This window comes from Balaenoptera physalus, assembly GCF_965194825.1.
Source record: "Balaenoptera physalus genome assembly, chromosome: 12".
Classification (NCBI taxonomy): domain Eukaryota; kingdom Metazoa; phylum Chordata; class Mammalia; order Artiodactyla; family Balaenopteridae; genus Balaenoptera; species Balaenoptera physalus.
Window position 1 is genome coordinate 53,880,516 of NC_138897.1, and position 15,317 is coordinate 53,895,832.

At 42.6% G+C, this 15,317-nt stretch overlaps 1 protein-coding gene across 9 annotated transcripts in view; it reads left to right on the top strand.

Moving 5' to 3' along the window:
* AQP4 (aquaporin 4) overlaps positions 1–15,317 on the top strand; it is a 93,985-nt gene that overhangs the window by 55,204 nt on the left and 23,464 nt on the right. For 2 of the 9 annotated variants that reach the window (XM_082416212.1, XM_082416210.1), the window contains exons 2-4: positions 9,491–9,905; positions 11,136–11,300; positions 11,588–11,668. In XM_082416212.1, the coding sequence (XP_082272338.1) occupies positions 9,525–9,905; positions 11,136–11,300; positions 11,588–11,668 (627 nt within the window). In that variant the 5' untranslated portion in view covers positions 9,491–9,524. The other 7 variants (XM_082416211.1, XM_082416207.1, XM_082416214.1 and 4 more) reach the window with 7 other exon arrangements.

Sequence of the window (15,317 nt, forward strand, 5' to 3'; positions counted from 1 at the left end):
TACTTTGGAAATTATAAATTTGTAAAATTATCCATCCTCAATGGTATTATTTTTTCCAGCAGTACTCAGTGGCCTGAGTGGACATGTGAGAGCCATAAATGTCATTTATTATCATCCCCAAAGAGCTAATGAGGAGAAGACATAAAGGCAGTTTCTCTTTTTTAAATAAAATTTGCTGAGACATTTTGGATTAATCCATAAGACAGAGGTTTTTTAAAATAGTACTTCTGACTTAAACTCTGAAATATGGTCTTGGAATTATCTATGGCCATATGAAGTTTATAAAATTTTATCATTAATGTTAATACTTTGCAATTATCTAGCTCTTTATTTCAAATGACTTTTTCAAGGTTTGGCATAGATAAATTTCTTGACTTATAACTGAATGCCTTTTTATCACAAGCATCAATATCATCATTATTTACATTTATCAATTATGTTGGCAAAGCACTTCTGCTAGTATCACCCTATTTGAGCCTCATTCACTTATTTATTGATTCCACAATGCTTTTCAGTCTTTAAAATGTGTCTTGGATCTATACTAGGTGCTGGCGATACAGCAATTAATTACTAAGTCTAATTAATTACTATGATTATAGAGAGTGTTCTCTGCTCTCATTTCCATTACAGACTAGTGATGCAGTTACACAAGTAGACAGATGGTTCCAGTATGCTGGGGACAATCCTATGATGGCATTTGGGGAATTCCCAAGTGGAATTCCCATGCAAGCACACATGAGATGGTTCAAAACCAGAACAAGGTCAGGAGGGCATCTGGCCTTAGCACAACTTTGCAAAAAGAGAGGACAGAGAAAGTGCTTTGTTTCATTTCACAGATGAAGAACCAGGGTTCAGAAAAATCCAGTGGCCTACAGCCAATAAGAATTATGTGACAGAGTTAAGACTGCCAACTCTTACCCCTTCTCCCTGCATTGCACAATGGGTATCATCACCAAAATCATGACTGTCCCTTCATCATCATTATTATCATCATTATCACTGTAAGAAATTTAATAGAACATATATAGCCCACAACTTCAGTTCATATCCAAAAAGAGAGCGTAAACTAGCATCAAAACACCGGTGAATGATTCAAAAACATTACCTAGAAATAACTGTAGAGTATCACATAGGTTCACAGGTTGCTATGGGTATTTCATGTGACTAGAGCCCAGCTAGTTTGCAAAGGGCAGGCTCCCTGGAGGGGATAAATGTTGAGGAATGCTCAAAGAAGAATCAGAGAATCGTGTGGCAGAGAGAGAAGGGAAAGGGATTGAAGATGGAAGAATCACTTTAGGTGGCTCCCTAGAGGGGCTGACAAGATGTAGCCATGCTGTGGTCCCCTGCCACAGGCACACAGGCCAAGGGTAGCCAGAGATAAGAATATTCAAGTATGGTGAAACCATCAATGAGGCTTGACACTTCTAAGAGGTCCTGTGAATTTCTTCACACGTAGATTTCTTCTGATTGTGTGAGAAAAGGAAATACAGAGGTTAAAGGGAAGGATGTACGATCACTTAGGAAAGAAGCAAGAGAAAGTTTTGTCTGAATTATGAGAAGGGTCATCTGAGAAAATTCTTAAAGAACTAGACCGTTGAGAGTCTATCACATTTTTTTTATGGTCACAGATTATGACCCGTTCTTCTCCTTTCTTAGAAAATGTTCATTTTCTAAGAAAAGGCAGCATTTCTTTTAACTGCCTAGTTTTTCAGTCTACTCCTCCTGTCATAGCCCCCTTACGCACAGAATTTTAAGCATTTTGCTCTTTCCTTGAAACTTGGACTATTTTTCTTAGTCTATTAAAAACATAAGGATTCCAAGCCTTTCTGTATAAGTGACAATAATTGCCAAAATGTTGATTTGGCTTTTAATACGTTCCAATTTAATTTAAATTTTGGAACAATTACTACTACAGACTACACTTTACAGATTATTGACCATTCCAAACATTTCAGTCCAACCCATTAGATCCCAAAGTCCTTTGCTTTCCAGAAAACAGATTTTTGACTGTGGATGTCTGAGCAGCCTTTAAAACGCCCAACCAAACTCTGAACTGTCATAGTAGCTGGGTAGGAGATAAGGGGTAAGAAAAGTATCCAGTCATCCAACCACATTTCTGCTTTTTTGTACAAGCTTCGGATGAAATACAGTCACTCAATACAGTCCTTCTGTTTCTCTTTCCCTCCCTCCCTTTCTCTCTGCCCATTGGCCTAGAGAGGGGAACCCTAAACCTTTTGGAATCCTGCCAGCAGGACCAAAAGAATCCTTGACTATTTTCCCAGGGAATTCCTGCCTTAAATGTCAGCAGAGTACAACTTGCCAGCCAAAGCAGAATCCGCCTGGACCTGAATCAAGAAAACTGCGCCTGCTATAACCAAACGGAAAAACCTGGCCCCATGGGGCAAGGGGACAGGGGCAGCGATAGAGTGAAAAGGTCCACGTCCATTGCCAAGACCCAGGTTTTGTCAGATTCACCTCACTGAGGAAAGGAAGCTAAGTCAAACTTTTTTTGGTTCCTTGCTGTTTTTTGATTGTTATTTTTATTTTTCTCTTTTGGTGGTGAACCATATCTCCAGCAACTACTCTGAATTACTATAGCAGTGAGGTAACACATCTCTGAAAAGGGAACAAATCTCCACTGAAGCCCTTTGTTGTGGTGCTGGTGGTTGCCTGCTGCTGCCCTTGCTGTTTTGTTTATTTGTTTGTTTTTAATGAACATAATGATATATAAGTGCTCTGGGGGCGGGATTCGTATCACTGAGATTCATGAAAAGCAAGATAAGATTTGTGAGTTGCGACTGAGTCTGTCCCTGCCAGCCTGGAGACACTTCCTGTCTGGTCCTGAGGTACTGCTGGCATTTTTAGTGCGTTTGAGTTAGTCTTCAATCTCCAAACACATGAAGGAATACTAAAAGTTCTGAGGGCCAGGATGGGAAAAGGGGTCTACAAATCCCACAGATATACATCAGCTCCCAAGGATAACAATGTGATATAGTAGACTAAAAATTAGGAGCGAAGTGCATCAATCAGCTAGTTTTTGCCGAGTACTCGTAATTTTCATTTACCCTTCTTTCATTTTTCTCATATGTTACTGACCTACAACTTCACAAGGCTATTCAACTAAAAACTCACAAGCTTGCCTGACATACAAGATTGATTTTAAATCAATGTGCCATGTCACTATCTTTTTCCTAAAGATCAGAGCACTATATAGTAAGAAAGTCAAGAAGATTTCATCAATAAATTGTTATTCCATCTTTAAAGATTGATTGACTGATTGATTGATTGCTATGTTGGGTCTTCGTTTCTGTGCTAGGGCTTTCTCTAGTTGTGCCAAGCGGGGGCCACTCTTCATCGCGGTGCGCGGGCCTCTCACTATCGCGGCCTCTCTTGTTGCGGAGCACAGGCTCCAGACGCACAGGCTCAGTAGTTGTGGCTCACGGGCCTAGTTGCTCCGCGACATGTGGGATCTTCCCAGACCAGGGCTCGAACCCGTGTCCCCTACGTTAGCAGGCAGATTCTCAACCACTGCGCCACCAGGGAAGCCCCAATATTCCATCTTTAAATGAATTTAGGCCCTTGCAAGGTTACCAATGGGAAAAAAAAAATTAGATCCTGAATCTCATTTGGCTCTAGGCCTAGGCCAGTTCAAAAACAGGTCAACTTAGAAGCTATTACTTATATTCGCCAGGGCTCCCTGCCTCATACTTTTTCTACCATCACAAGTGCATCATAGCTTCAAGTGCATAGCATAGCACAAGTGCATGATACCTTCCATTATCATATGCTGCATGCATTGCCACAGACAGTCCTATTGGAAGTTTCTGTCCCTAGTTTAAAGAAAAGCCAGGGAAGTAGGTGGCTATTGCACAAGACTGAACGTGTCACCGGAAGACCAATAAGACCATCTCAAATATAAAAAGGATAATAAGGAAGACCTAATAAGAAAAACTACCGCCAGTAAGTGAAGAGTTAATCCCCGGTCAATTTTGAACCTCTCTGCTGAGAGTACTAATAAGTGTGAGTTTGTGCCAATTAGGTTGGCCCTTCCCTGGATGGGAACAGCCATCCCTTAGGAACTGGACTGTTAACACATTCTACCAGGGCAGTGATCAGCCAGCCAGAAGAAAGGGAAAGGGTCTGAGAAACTGTGGTAACCAAGTTCTGCTGGCACTTTGCAAAATGGTGCCGGGAACTGCCAAGGCCATGGAGTGAATGCTAATGAGCTGAGTGCAACTTACAAAGAGTGGACCTGAAAAATGTCCCCCCAGTGACCAGCAGCTGTAAGGAGTGCCACTTTTGGTGGGTTCCTGTGGATAGGACCACAGACCTCATTCTTGAGGACAAAGCTAAGCCTTGCAACATTGTTCCTTGGGTTCAAAGACCTCACAAACACTTCTGACTCAATGTCAAAGTTTTCAAATTAAAAAAAATTTTTTTGCACCTTTACAAAAAATCTCATTCTAAAATCTGAATGGTAAACAGCTTTAAGAATCAACATGAAATATTTTAAGTGTTCTTTGTGGATTCCCATAAATTCCTCCCTTCCCCTCTCATCAGAGTTTGTTCTGACTCTCAGGGAGCATATTTGTAAAAGCCTGAAACCCCTGACGGACAGCCATCAGTGTGCAGTTACATTCTTAAGGATGTAAATTCAATCTTTGTTATCTGAGAATGCTTGAAACAGGATTAAAGAGCTCCTCTGCAATTCACACTCAAAATTGTAATTCCTCTTTCTCATGAGCGCTTTTCAACCATTCCCAATTCTCAAGTACCCAAAGGAGACAAGAACACAAAAAATTGTAACTATGATGTGAAAATATAACCCTTTTCTTCTTCTCTCTCCTGTATTTCTTTCTTGCCACACCTCATTCTGAATAAAACTCCTATGTGAAATGTGATGGTAGGCGGAGAGGCAGGGCAGGGAGAGGGAGGGTCCCATAGGTAGATGTGAGTTATTATCACAGGTCTAGTTGTTGGATTGAGTGGTGGTTCACAGATGTTCACTATATACCTTAAAAGTAATTAATTAATTAATTAATTAATCCCTGGTGGGGCAGTGGATGAGACCCTGTGGCACTCCCAATGCAGGGGGCCCAGGGTTTGATCCCTGGTCAGGGAACTAGATCCCACATGCATACCGCAACTAAGAGTTCGCATGCCACATCTAAGGAGGCTGCGAGCCACAACTAAGGAGCACACGTGCCACAACTAAGGAGCCCACCTGCCGCAACTAAGACCTGGTGCAACCAAATAAAAATTTTTTAAAAATAATTAATTACCTATTATAAAATAAAAGAGGGCCATACATGTACTAGTGATGACAGAGTGTCATACACCAAGGATTAGGATTATTCCAATTCTAGGTACCTGAGGTCCATTTAAAGAAAAAAAAATTAATGAGATGGTGACACAGGCACTAATTCTTAGACCTTCCAGAGTTCACCAAACTCCTCAGTCGAGGATGCCTTCATGGGCATACACCTATGCACTTAGAAGGGTCCCACACTTTGTTTCATGTCCTGCTGTTGTGAACTTGAAATTCTTATAGTTCTTCAGCAAGGAGTCTTGCATTCATTTGGCACTGGATCCCACAAAAGATGTAGTCAGTCCTGTCCCTAGGTTTCTAGATATTAAATTTACCTAGAGTTCCCAATAATTTTGTGCCCACCCATCCTCTATATATTTAAAATTTGCCACTTCTCACCCAACAATTGTTGTTAACATAACAGTCAGGCGAGACTCTACAGCAGCCTTATTTCCTGTTATCCAAATCAGTGCTGCACAGGCTACAAGAGACCTGCAGTTATCTGCTGTGCTTAAAAAGCTGCTTCTCAGAACAAAAACTTCACATAGAACCCACTGGATATTTTGCCACTCAAAAACAAATGCACCTCAGCCGAAATCTCAATTCATCTCAACTGCTGGATAATGCAAATCCGTGCTGTAATAGTTGCCCAATTTCAACTATACATGTAACCAAAAAAAAAAAGACAAATTGTCAGCAATTCTCTGTGGTGGGAGGAACTCAAATAAAGATTTAGGGAAATCCTCATTTTCAAGGGTCACCAGCTAAAGAAACATTAACGTGAGCCAGCATTTCGTGTTCCTGAAATGCCCTGTGTCTATAGCGATCGGGTAGAAAAAGTCATTTCAAGTTCAAATATAACTTAGCGATTGCCACATGGTGCAGAATCTTTCCACCCCTAAGACTCCACAAACCCAATCAGACAAGTGGCCGTAATCTGACTCCCAGTGCACTGGGAGCCCAGGCGCAGGCAATGAGCGCTGCCCTCTAGCCAAAGGAGGCATGAGTGACAGACCCGCAGCCAGGCAGTGGGGGTAAGTCCTTCTTTGCCTTAAGGGAACAATGCTCTGACGAAAGATGAAACTCGGACTCTTTCATTACAGATACGTGTGCCTTCTCAGGCAGAATCTAGAAGGAAACTCTCGGGCAGGTGGGTGGTTCTTTCAGGGCTGGGTACCGGGCATATTCATAAGAGAGGAGAGGCAGAGAGAGGGCAGAAGAAAAGGGGTGCTTTGGAGCAAAATCCTCCAGATACTGGAGACCTGTGAAAGCACAAGAAAATGACCCTATGGAGGTAAATCTATCTGTAGTAGTTTTCATCAGAAAAATTACTCACCCATGGCCTCAGCTGTCCAGAAGTGGCTCAGGCTGGGCGTTCAGCTAGAAAGTAATGTGTCCGGCTCTGTACAACCCGGTCACATCAACAAACCCCCTTTGTTCTGGGGCGAAAGAAGCGAAACAAATGGTGGTGATGCATTTCCAGGGAGTGTGAACAGGGAAGGGAACATTGACGATAGATAATTAAGAGGGGCTGTGAGAGAGCTGGGGTGAGCGCTTGTCAAGCCAGAGGTATGTATGTGCTGCCAGGGGACTTTGGGGTTCACAGCCGACTGAGGTTGGTCACTCTGCCCTGGAAAGTGATCAGCGTTTTGCGCGTTTTCAAAGAAAGCTAAAGGCATGCTTAAGGAGTCTATCTGTTTGGGGGCTTGGGGGGTTGGGTTTTTATTTCTCCGGCTGATAAAATCTTGAAGCTGAAAGAGCAACTGAGCTTCTCAGATTAGGTCTCTGGAGAGGGAGGCAAATGCACAGAGAATGATTAGGGAAGGTGAGGGAGAGGGTGCAGCAGGAAGGCGGCTTGTACACAGGGCGCCCTCTCCCAGATCCCTGTGCTGAGAATGGGACCTGCCGCATCCTGCCCACCTGGCTGCCTTAGCTTCCTGCCTTGTCCTCTTCCTTTTTCCCACTAAATCCGGCCACAGAGGACCATCGCTTTACATAGCACCTTGCCCTTTGCCATCTCGGCTACAGCTGTGGGCCACTGGTGAGTTCAGAAGCCAGCCTCGTAACATCTTTTTCAATTTGTGAGTTTCTCCCCCTTTGGGATACTTGTCATTTCTCCCCCAGGGCACCCTCGCTGCCCTGCTCCAAGTGCTGTTTTTGTCTCTTCCTCTAGGGAGTGTGATGTCATTGTCCTCCCAGCTGGGGTTTTTCCCAATTACATGATTCATTTAGAGGAGTTCACTGGGGCAAGGGACCGCTGGGGACAGGGCTGGCTGGTCCCCTTCTGGAGCCACCTAGGCTTGGGCAGAAAATGGGTTTTTCTTTCCAACTCTGAAGCAAATCCCCATGTCAAACCAGGGGCTGAGCCGAAATCCTAAAGGTCAGGGCGGCATTCCTCTGGTCCTTGTTGGTACAGCATGTCTCCACTGCCCAACCAGCCGGACCCGGGCTCCTGGGGACTGTAAGTGACTGGGGTCGCGGGGGGGGCGGGCTGGGGGGGAGTGCGGGGAAGGGCCCATGTTCCGTAGCCCGTCAGAGGGAAAGCTGCAACAATTCTAAACTGTTAAAATACCTGGCTTTCTTGTCTAACCTTTTTCACAGTCCCCTGGGATGAGAGTCTCCGCTAAATGCTCTCCACTCTCCTCCCCTCCCGCACTATCACAGACGAAGGATAAGGGCAAATGTCTTGAATAATGGGGTAACTGGGGCCATTGCCTCCCAAGGGGAATCCTAGCCATTTCTTGCCATTAATATCCTCAAACCCCATCCCTTCTCAGCTCTAAAGATCCAAAGACATTAAGAGGAAGAAAGGGTCTTCCATCCCAAAGGCTGCCTCGCTGCCCTACCCATCCTCCTCCCTCCCCCCAGCCCACAGGCGCGCAAGCTCCCCCCCCCCACGCCCCCTCCCCGCCCCAGGAAGAGGCACCAGCAGAATTTAGAGAAGGCCGTCCGGAAGACACTAGAGAAAAACCGCTCTCCGGAGCCTCCTGCTTTGAGGGCCACGGTCTCCCTGGCCACACTCTCCTTGCCCACCGGCCTGCCGCAGCTCTGCCCAAGTCTCTCTCCCCCGCACTTGGCGGGCAGGGTGCCTGGGGCGCCGCTGGTACACACTGGCCTCCAGGATCCCCTTTGGGAGGTTTTACCTGAGAGGTAAACGTCAAGGGGTGGAGAGTCAGGCCCAAGAGAGGATGGTCCCTCAACCCTGCAAAAGTCCGCGGAGGCCAGGATGCACTTTCCCGGGTGAGGTGCCTGCGCCTGGTACCCAGCGGGCGGGGCCGCTGCGTCTGTGCACCTGGCGCTGCCTGGAGCCCGCCCCGCCCAGGTGGCCGGTCCCCGCCCTCGGAGAGGCGCTCCGGGGCCCCTGGGGCCTGCGGTTGACACGGCTCCGCGCCGCCTCCGGACCCGGTCGGGCTCCCGGACTCCTCTCGCTGGCCGGGGAGAGCATGGCAGCGTCCCCTTCCCAGTCCCGGGTCCCAGCTCCGGCCCTGACTGTCCCCTCCGCCCCTGCCAGTCACCACGAGTTCCCCTCCCGCCAAACAAGATTCATTCACCTTCTCCAAAGACAGCCTTCCAGCCTTCCAGGCTTCCTGGCTTCCTAGCAGAACTCGCCTTCATCCAGAGTCTCCAATGGGGGGAGAGAAGGGAGAGTCAGTTCTACAAATCCATTTCCAGAATGCCGTTTGAACCATAAAGGACAAAACTGGAAAAGACCTCCCTTTTTTATGGCTGTAGGTTCCAAATAGAAATGACATGTAAAAAGTACCTTGAAACGTAAAAACTTGCTCTGAGGGAATTGACTACAAGGTAAATATACTTTATTCTTAATTCTTTAAGGAACTTGATTTAGACATTTTCCTTTCTAGGGACAATTCAGATAATTTTCCAGTGAAACTGGATGATCTTTGGATATTAACTCAAAGGAGATTAGAATAACAATCTCAATAGAATAACATAACAATATTTACTGTTAAAATAACCATAACAGTAATTACTTAATTATCTCCTTAAGAGATAATTAAGTAATTAAGGAGATTTTCCAGAAGCATTCTTTCTCTGTATGCAAATAACTTTTGGCCGGGTGGCCTCCCTACTGTGGGGCAAGACTGCGGGCCTGGACATCTTCACCTAAAGGCATAAACCTTGGATTGGTAGCTTCTGATGCCGATTTGTTTTTCCTTTCAGTAAGTGTGGACCTTTGTGTAGAAGAGAGAGTATCATGGTGGCCTTCAAAGGGGTCTGGACTCAAGCTTTCTGGAAGGCAGTCACGGCGGAATTTCTGGCTATGCTTATTTTTGTCCTGCTCAGCCTGGGATCCACCATCAACTGGGGTGGAGCAGAAAAGCCCTTACCGGTCGACATGGTTCTCATCTCCCTCTGCTTCGGACTCAGCATCGCAACTATGGTCCAGTGCTTTGGCCACATCAGTGGTGGCCACATCAACCCCGCCGTGACGGTGGCCATGGTGTGCACGAGGAAGATTAGCATTGCCAAGTCCGTCTTCTACATCACAGCCCAGTGCCTAGGTGCCATCATCGGAGCCGGGATTCTCTATCTGGTCACGCCTCCCAGTGTGGTGGGAGGCCTGGGAGTCACAACGGTACCATCTTTAGCTCTTGTTTTCAAACTCCGACTCTAGGCTTCTTATAGACTACCAAGTGACAACTGGTGGCTTAAGAGACCTTCCTAAAATTGCTAATTCATTCCCAGGGAATGTCTGATGACTCTTTTTTTTTTTTTATGACATTTTAATCCACATATTTTTTCAAATTTATTTATTTATTTATGGCTGTGTTGGGTCTTCGTTTCTGTGCGAGGGCTTTCTCTAGTTGCGGCAAGCGGGGGCCACTCTTCATCGCGGTGCGCGGGCCTCTCACCATCGCGGCCTCTCTTGTTGCGGAGCACGGGCTCCAGATGCGCAGGCTCAGCAATTGTGGCTCACGGGCCAAGTTGCTCCGCGGCATGTGGGATCTTCCCAGACCAGGGCTCGAACCCGTGTCCCCCGCATTGGCAGGCAGATTCTCAACCACTGCGCCACCAGGGAAGTCCCCCTCTGATGACTCTTGATAGGGGTGAAAACTGATTCCAGCCACGCTGACTACATCATATGAACTCATTATGTGCTATTGAGTAACTTGAATAGCACTAAGTCTGGGTAGCACAAAAATTGTGTTGGTTTTTTTCCTCTCTCTCTCTATCCCAGTGACTATATTGACTATATATTTAACTTAAGGCATTTTTGTTACAATTATTTGTTGGTTCACTAGCAGAAGGAACAATTTTGTTTCTTGTCATGTGCCTGAGATTTAAAATGATCTGCATCGAGGGTCACACTTAAAAAAATAAACTGGCGTTTGATCCTAGTTTTGTTCTTAGCTGATTAGGAGTATCATTTGTTAGCTCAGCACCAGGGTTGATTAAAAAACCACACACGGTTTAAATTTTAATTGAAATATATATTAATTAATTTAAACCTAATTAATGGATTTAGTCATTGCCTTATAAAATTACAAGACTCTCAAGAAACTCTTCTATAAGTTAAGTGCAGCAGTGGCATATTTTGCTTCCTTGGCAGAAAAGGACATTCAGCACAAACTCCCTCTTGGTCATTGTAAGAGTAATTAATTATCTGTGATGGCCCAAAATGAGTAGAAATTTATTTCTTCTTTTTTGAGGGGGCAGGAGTGCAAGTGTCTCAACTAGGGGTGGGAAAGAAGATTCAAACTAATCATCAGTTTTTGCAGGGATAAAATGTGCCTTTCACAATGATACGTTATCATAGAAAATGTTCCCTTGCCTTAATTCAGATGGAGTATTTTTCTCTCTCCAGGTTCATGGAAATCTTAGCGCTGGTCACGGTCTCCTGGTGGAGTTGATAATCACATTTCAGTTGGTGTTTACTATTTTTGCCAGCTGTGATTCCAAACGGACTGATGTCACTGGTTCCATAGCTTTAGCAATTGGATTCTCTGTTGCAATTGGACATTTATTTGCAGTAAGTTTCCAAGCCCATTTAAGCAATTGATCCATGTTGTTTATCCTCACCCTAGAGCTGGATGAAGATGTTATGTTTCACAGCTGTAATTCTTTAGTATCCAGCTACGTCTGTCCATTTTAGGTGATTTTTTTTTTGCTAACTTTGTGATGAGAACATTGATATGGCTTCTAATATCTGGACAGTTCCTCTAACTGACTTGGCAAATGGTAGCACATTGCAATGAAGTCTACCTGTTAGTAGCCCTGTTTCAGCAGTGTCTGAAGTTGTGTTCTTTTTCCCTATAGATCAATTACACTGGTGCCAGCATGAACCCCGCCCGATCCTTTGGACCTGCCGTTATCATGGGAAATTGGGAAAACCACTGGGTAACCACCATGTTCATTGTGCCTGTTTTCCTACAGTTGAAGACAATTACCCAGAGAGCTCTTTTTTTCCCATTATTTTGCTCACTAGTTTCTCTTCCTCCCAACTCTGAACCCCTAATTTATTACATCTTGCATAAAGACTAGGGAGAGACTAGGACAGATCTGCTACAAAACATCTCATATCAGTTCTGGGCCTTCAGTGACAGTCTTTTTTTTTTTTTTAAAGCACTGCTCTGGGCACTGTATCTGACAGACTTCAGCAGAATATATTGAACATGGAGTTTGCCTATATGGAACAAGTTAAAATCAGGGTGGTGAAGTGAATATGGTGTTTAAATAATTGAAAGTAAATCCTTCCCAGCAGTAACGTAAAATATGCTTGCAAAAAAAAAAAAAGAAGAAGAAGAAGAGAAAGAGAAATGCTTAAAAGCATAGCCCATTGCAAAAATATTTACCTTTTTTGTTTACAAAAGCATGAACCCAGTTAATAGTATGGGAGTTGGAAGCATTTGAACTGCAGATGGTGAGAAATAATTAGTGCAAATATTTATGCTATTATCACCATAACCATAGCTGGAAAAAAAAAATGACTTTCAGAAAAGACACACTTCTCAGCTTCATGCCTACCCTACTTATTAACATGGGGACAGTGCTTCCAGAGAGCAGTGGTATCCATTGTTAAATACCACAGTCAATTTCTTTTCAATTGTCTCTTACCAAAAAGAAATTTAAATCCGTTAAATGAATAATGTGGCAGTTTTGAAGACCTCTTACACACTAATTTACAATAACCAATAAAAATAGGTGTATGTTAGCCAGCTTCAAATGGAGCTTTTCTTTTCATGTATATGTTGTGAATGCTCTTTTACATCTTTTATTTTTAAGTCATGAATGTAAGAATATGTCACTTATGTTTTTAATTTATGTTCTTATTGTAGTGTAGTGGATTTACAATGTTATGTTAGTTTCAGGTGTACAGCAAAGTGATTCAGTTATACATACTCAGATTCTTTTCCACTGTAGGTGTCGCTTATGTTTTAATCTCACGCATACAGTGGTTATTGACACAGTCACACGCACTCAACCTTGATGTACGTTGCAAATGAGAAGAAATTGCCCCACTGCTATATGCATTCACTTCTAAGAAAAGTGTACCTATCTATTCCATTAAAGTAATCTATCCCATTAAATAACAGCATGAGAGTCAGTGATCAAAAGCAAGGTTTTGGACCCAGACATGAAAAACTTAGTCAACAATACCACCCATGAGATTGGTTACTTTGCCACTGATATTTCCATGTATGTCTCTAAAGATTTGCCATATTAATGGGAATACAAATTTGTAACGGGCAGTGTATAGATCTTATGATAAAAGTACAACTTTTAGGTCATCTTATTCAAACAATTTTTGTAAATAAAATTTAGAAAAATGACAACTTTTAATCCATGAGGACTTCAATATGTGAATGAAAATATATGTTTTTATTAATTACTTGAGTTGTGGTACACTAGTTAAAATTTAAGTAGCAAGAAAATCCTTAGCTGTTGATTGAATCCAAGGTTTCCCGTTGTTGCTATTTTATAACAAACTTAATCCTACAGAAAATGGATGTCCATTTTGTAGCAAAGCTTGTGTGAAATTAACAACTAATTTAAAGTATGTCTGTAGATAGATGGATAGACAATAAATAAGATATTAATGATGAATTTTGTGTGTAGTGTAATAACATTTTTTAGTCTTCTTCTCTGGATTTCTATATTTTTAGCAGTAGAACTTCTTTACCTTTATGAATTTTAAAAGTTACTTTAAAGGGCATTCTGAGTTTGGGAATAGCAACTTGAAACTGAGATTTGTTTATTTTTGAGAGCATTTGGCTAGACATCTTCTTCGTAGGTGTTTTGGGGGAAATGTCATAATGATTTAGCAGTCCCTTTTCTCCCTTGCGGGATTTGTAGCTTGTGGAATAGAACATACCAAATGAGATCTTACCAAAGGAACAAAGTGCAAAGACATTTAGAGGAGGGCTCTCATTTCTCCTTTGAAAGGGCATAGAGAAGGTAAACTCTGACATGGTTTCTTTCATGTTCAAGATAAGGAACGTGAACATAAGGTTCTTGTAGCCACTTTGTCAACAATTTCCCTGTACAGTGTATGTGTTCAGTTTCAGCTTAAAGTTTGAATTTTCTTTAGATTTTGCAATGAGGACGCTAGGTGAGCTTCGTTTCCAGAGAGTGTTTTAAGCCAGAAGCATTCATCAGACTTTTTTCAAATGAGAGAAGTGTAGCATCATAGAAAACAGTATAATGGTTCAAAAGAGAGGTCTGAAATCACACAGACCTGAAATCCCAGCTCAGCCACTTGCTAAGCATGAAATCTTAAGCAAGCTTCTCATCCTCTCTGCGTGTCCATTTTCTTACCCATAAAATGGAATAATAATAATATCTATCTCAAAGGTCATCATTCGAATTAAATGAGTTAATACAAGAAAAGCACTGAGTATAGCCAGCTGAGAAAGAGTGCTCAATAGACAGGGTTTTTGTTGCTCAAGTCTATCTGTTGAATGAATGTCTAATATTCTACAGCCTACGTGTGCTCTAAAGCAAGTGTTGAAGTTTATCCAAACTCCAAACTTGTTTTATTCTAGACACATAACTAATATGATAGAAACTTCCAGTTATTGAAATAAAATCCTATGGAATGGCTAATCCTCAACTAACCATCATCCATAAATGCAGTACAGATTTTTCCACCAAGTCATCAGTGTAAGAACCGTGAAAGCACTCTGCAAGAAGATTAATGGGCAAACCATGAGGTTTTCTCTTAAATCAAATCACCAAACTTGAGAGAGGAAATCATGTAACATAAGGAAAGTGACTTATAGCCAGGCTAGTCCCATACATCTTTAAATTGTCTAGGAAACAATGGAACGGAGCAAGTTACAATGAAATTGGAACTATGAAGTACTTTACAAGTATTATTTCAATTAAATCCTGACAACCCATGAGGTATGTATTATTATTATCCCTGTTTTGCAGATGAGGAAATTAAGGTTTAGGAAGTTATGTAACAGATTCAAGCAGTAACAAGATTGCTAAGTGGTCGAGCTCATATTCCATTTATCATGCTGTACTGAATAATTAAAGCCCCAAGTGATACAATCTGTACTATGGTTGTGATTATGCAAAAGACCAATGTAAGATGGCAATATTAAGAAAAAAAGTACTCTCCAGAAAATTTTTCCTCTATTTCAGCTGAAGAAGTCGTACCCCCAAAGAGGACCTATCTTTACTGTAAGGATTATCAGAAAATGGAAAGAACATAATTAATGAAAGCAGGAAAAGAGAAGAGGAAACAGTCTTTTCTTATTTTCTGTTCAAATGTTATTTAGCAATATATGGATCTCTGATGTAGATTTAATGTATTCTCTTATTTTTTTTCCATTTCTCTCTCTCCTTTTTTAAAATGCATGACTCATTTGCTCTCTCTCTTTTTTAAAAAATAACGGCTTATGTCTTTTTTTTTTTGGCTGTGTTGTGTCTTCATTGCTGCACACGGGCTTTTCTCTGGTTGCGGCGAACAGAGGCTACTCTTCATTGCAGTGTGGTGGCTTCTCTTGTTGCGGAGCATGGGCTCTAGGCACGCGGGCTT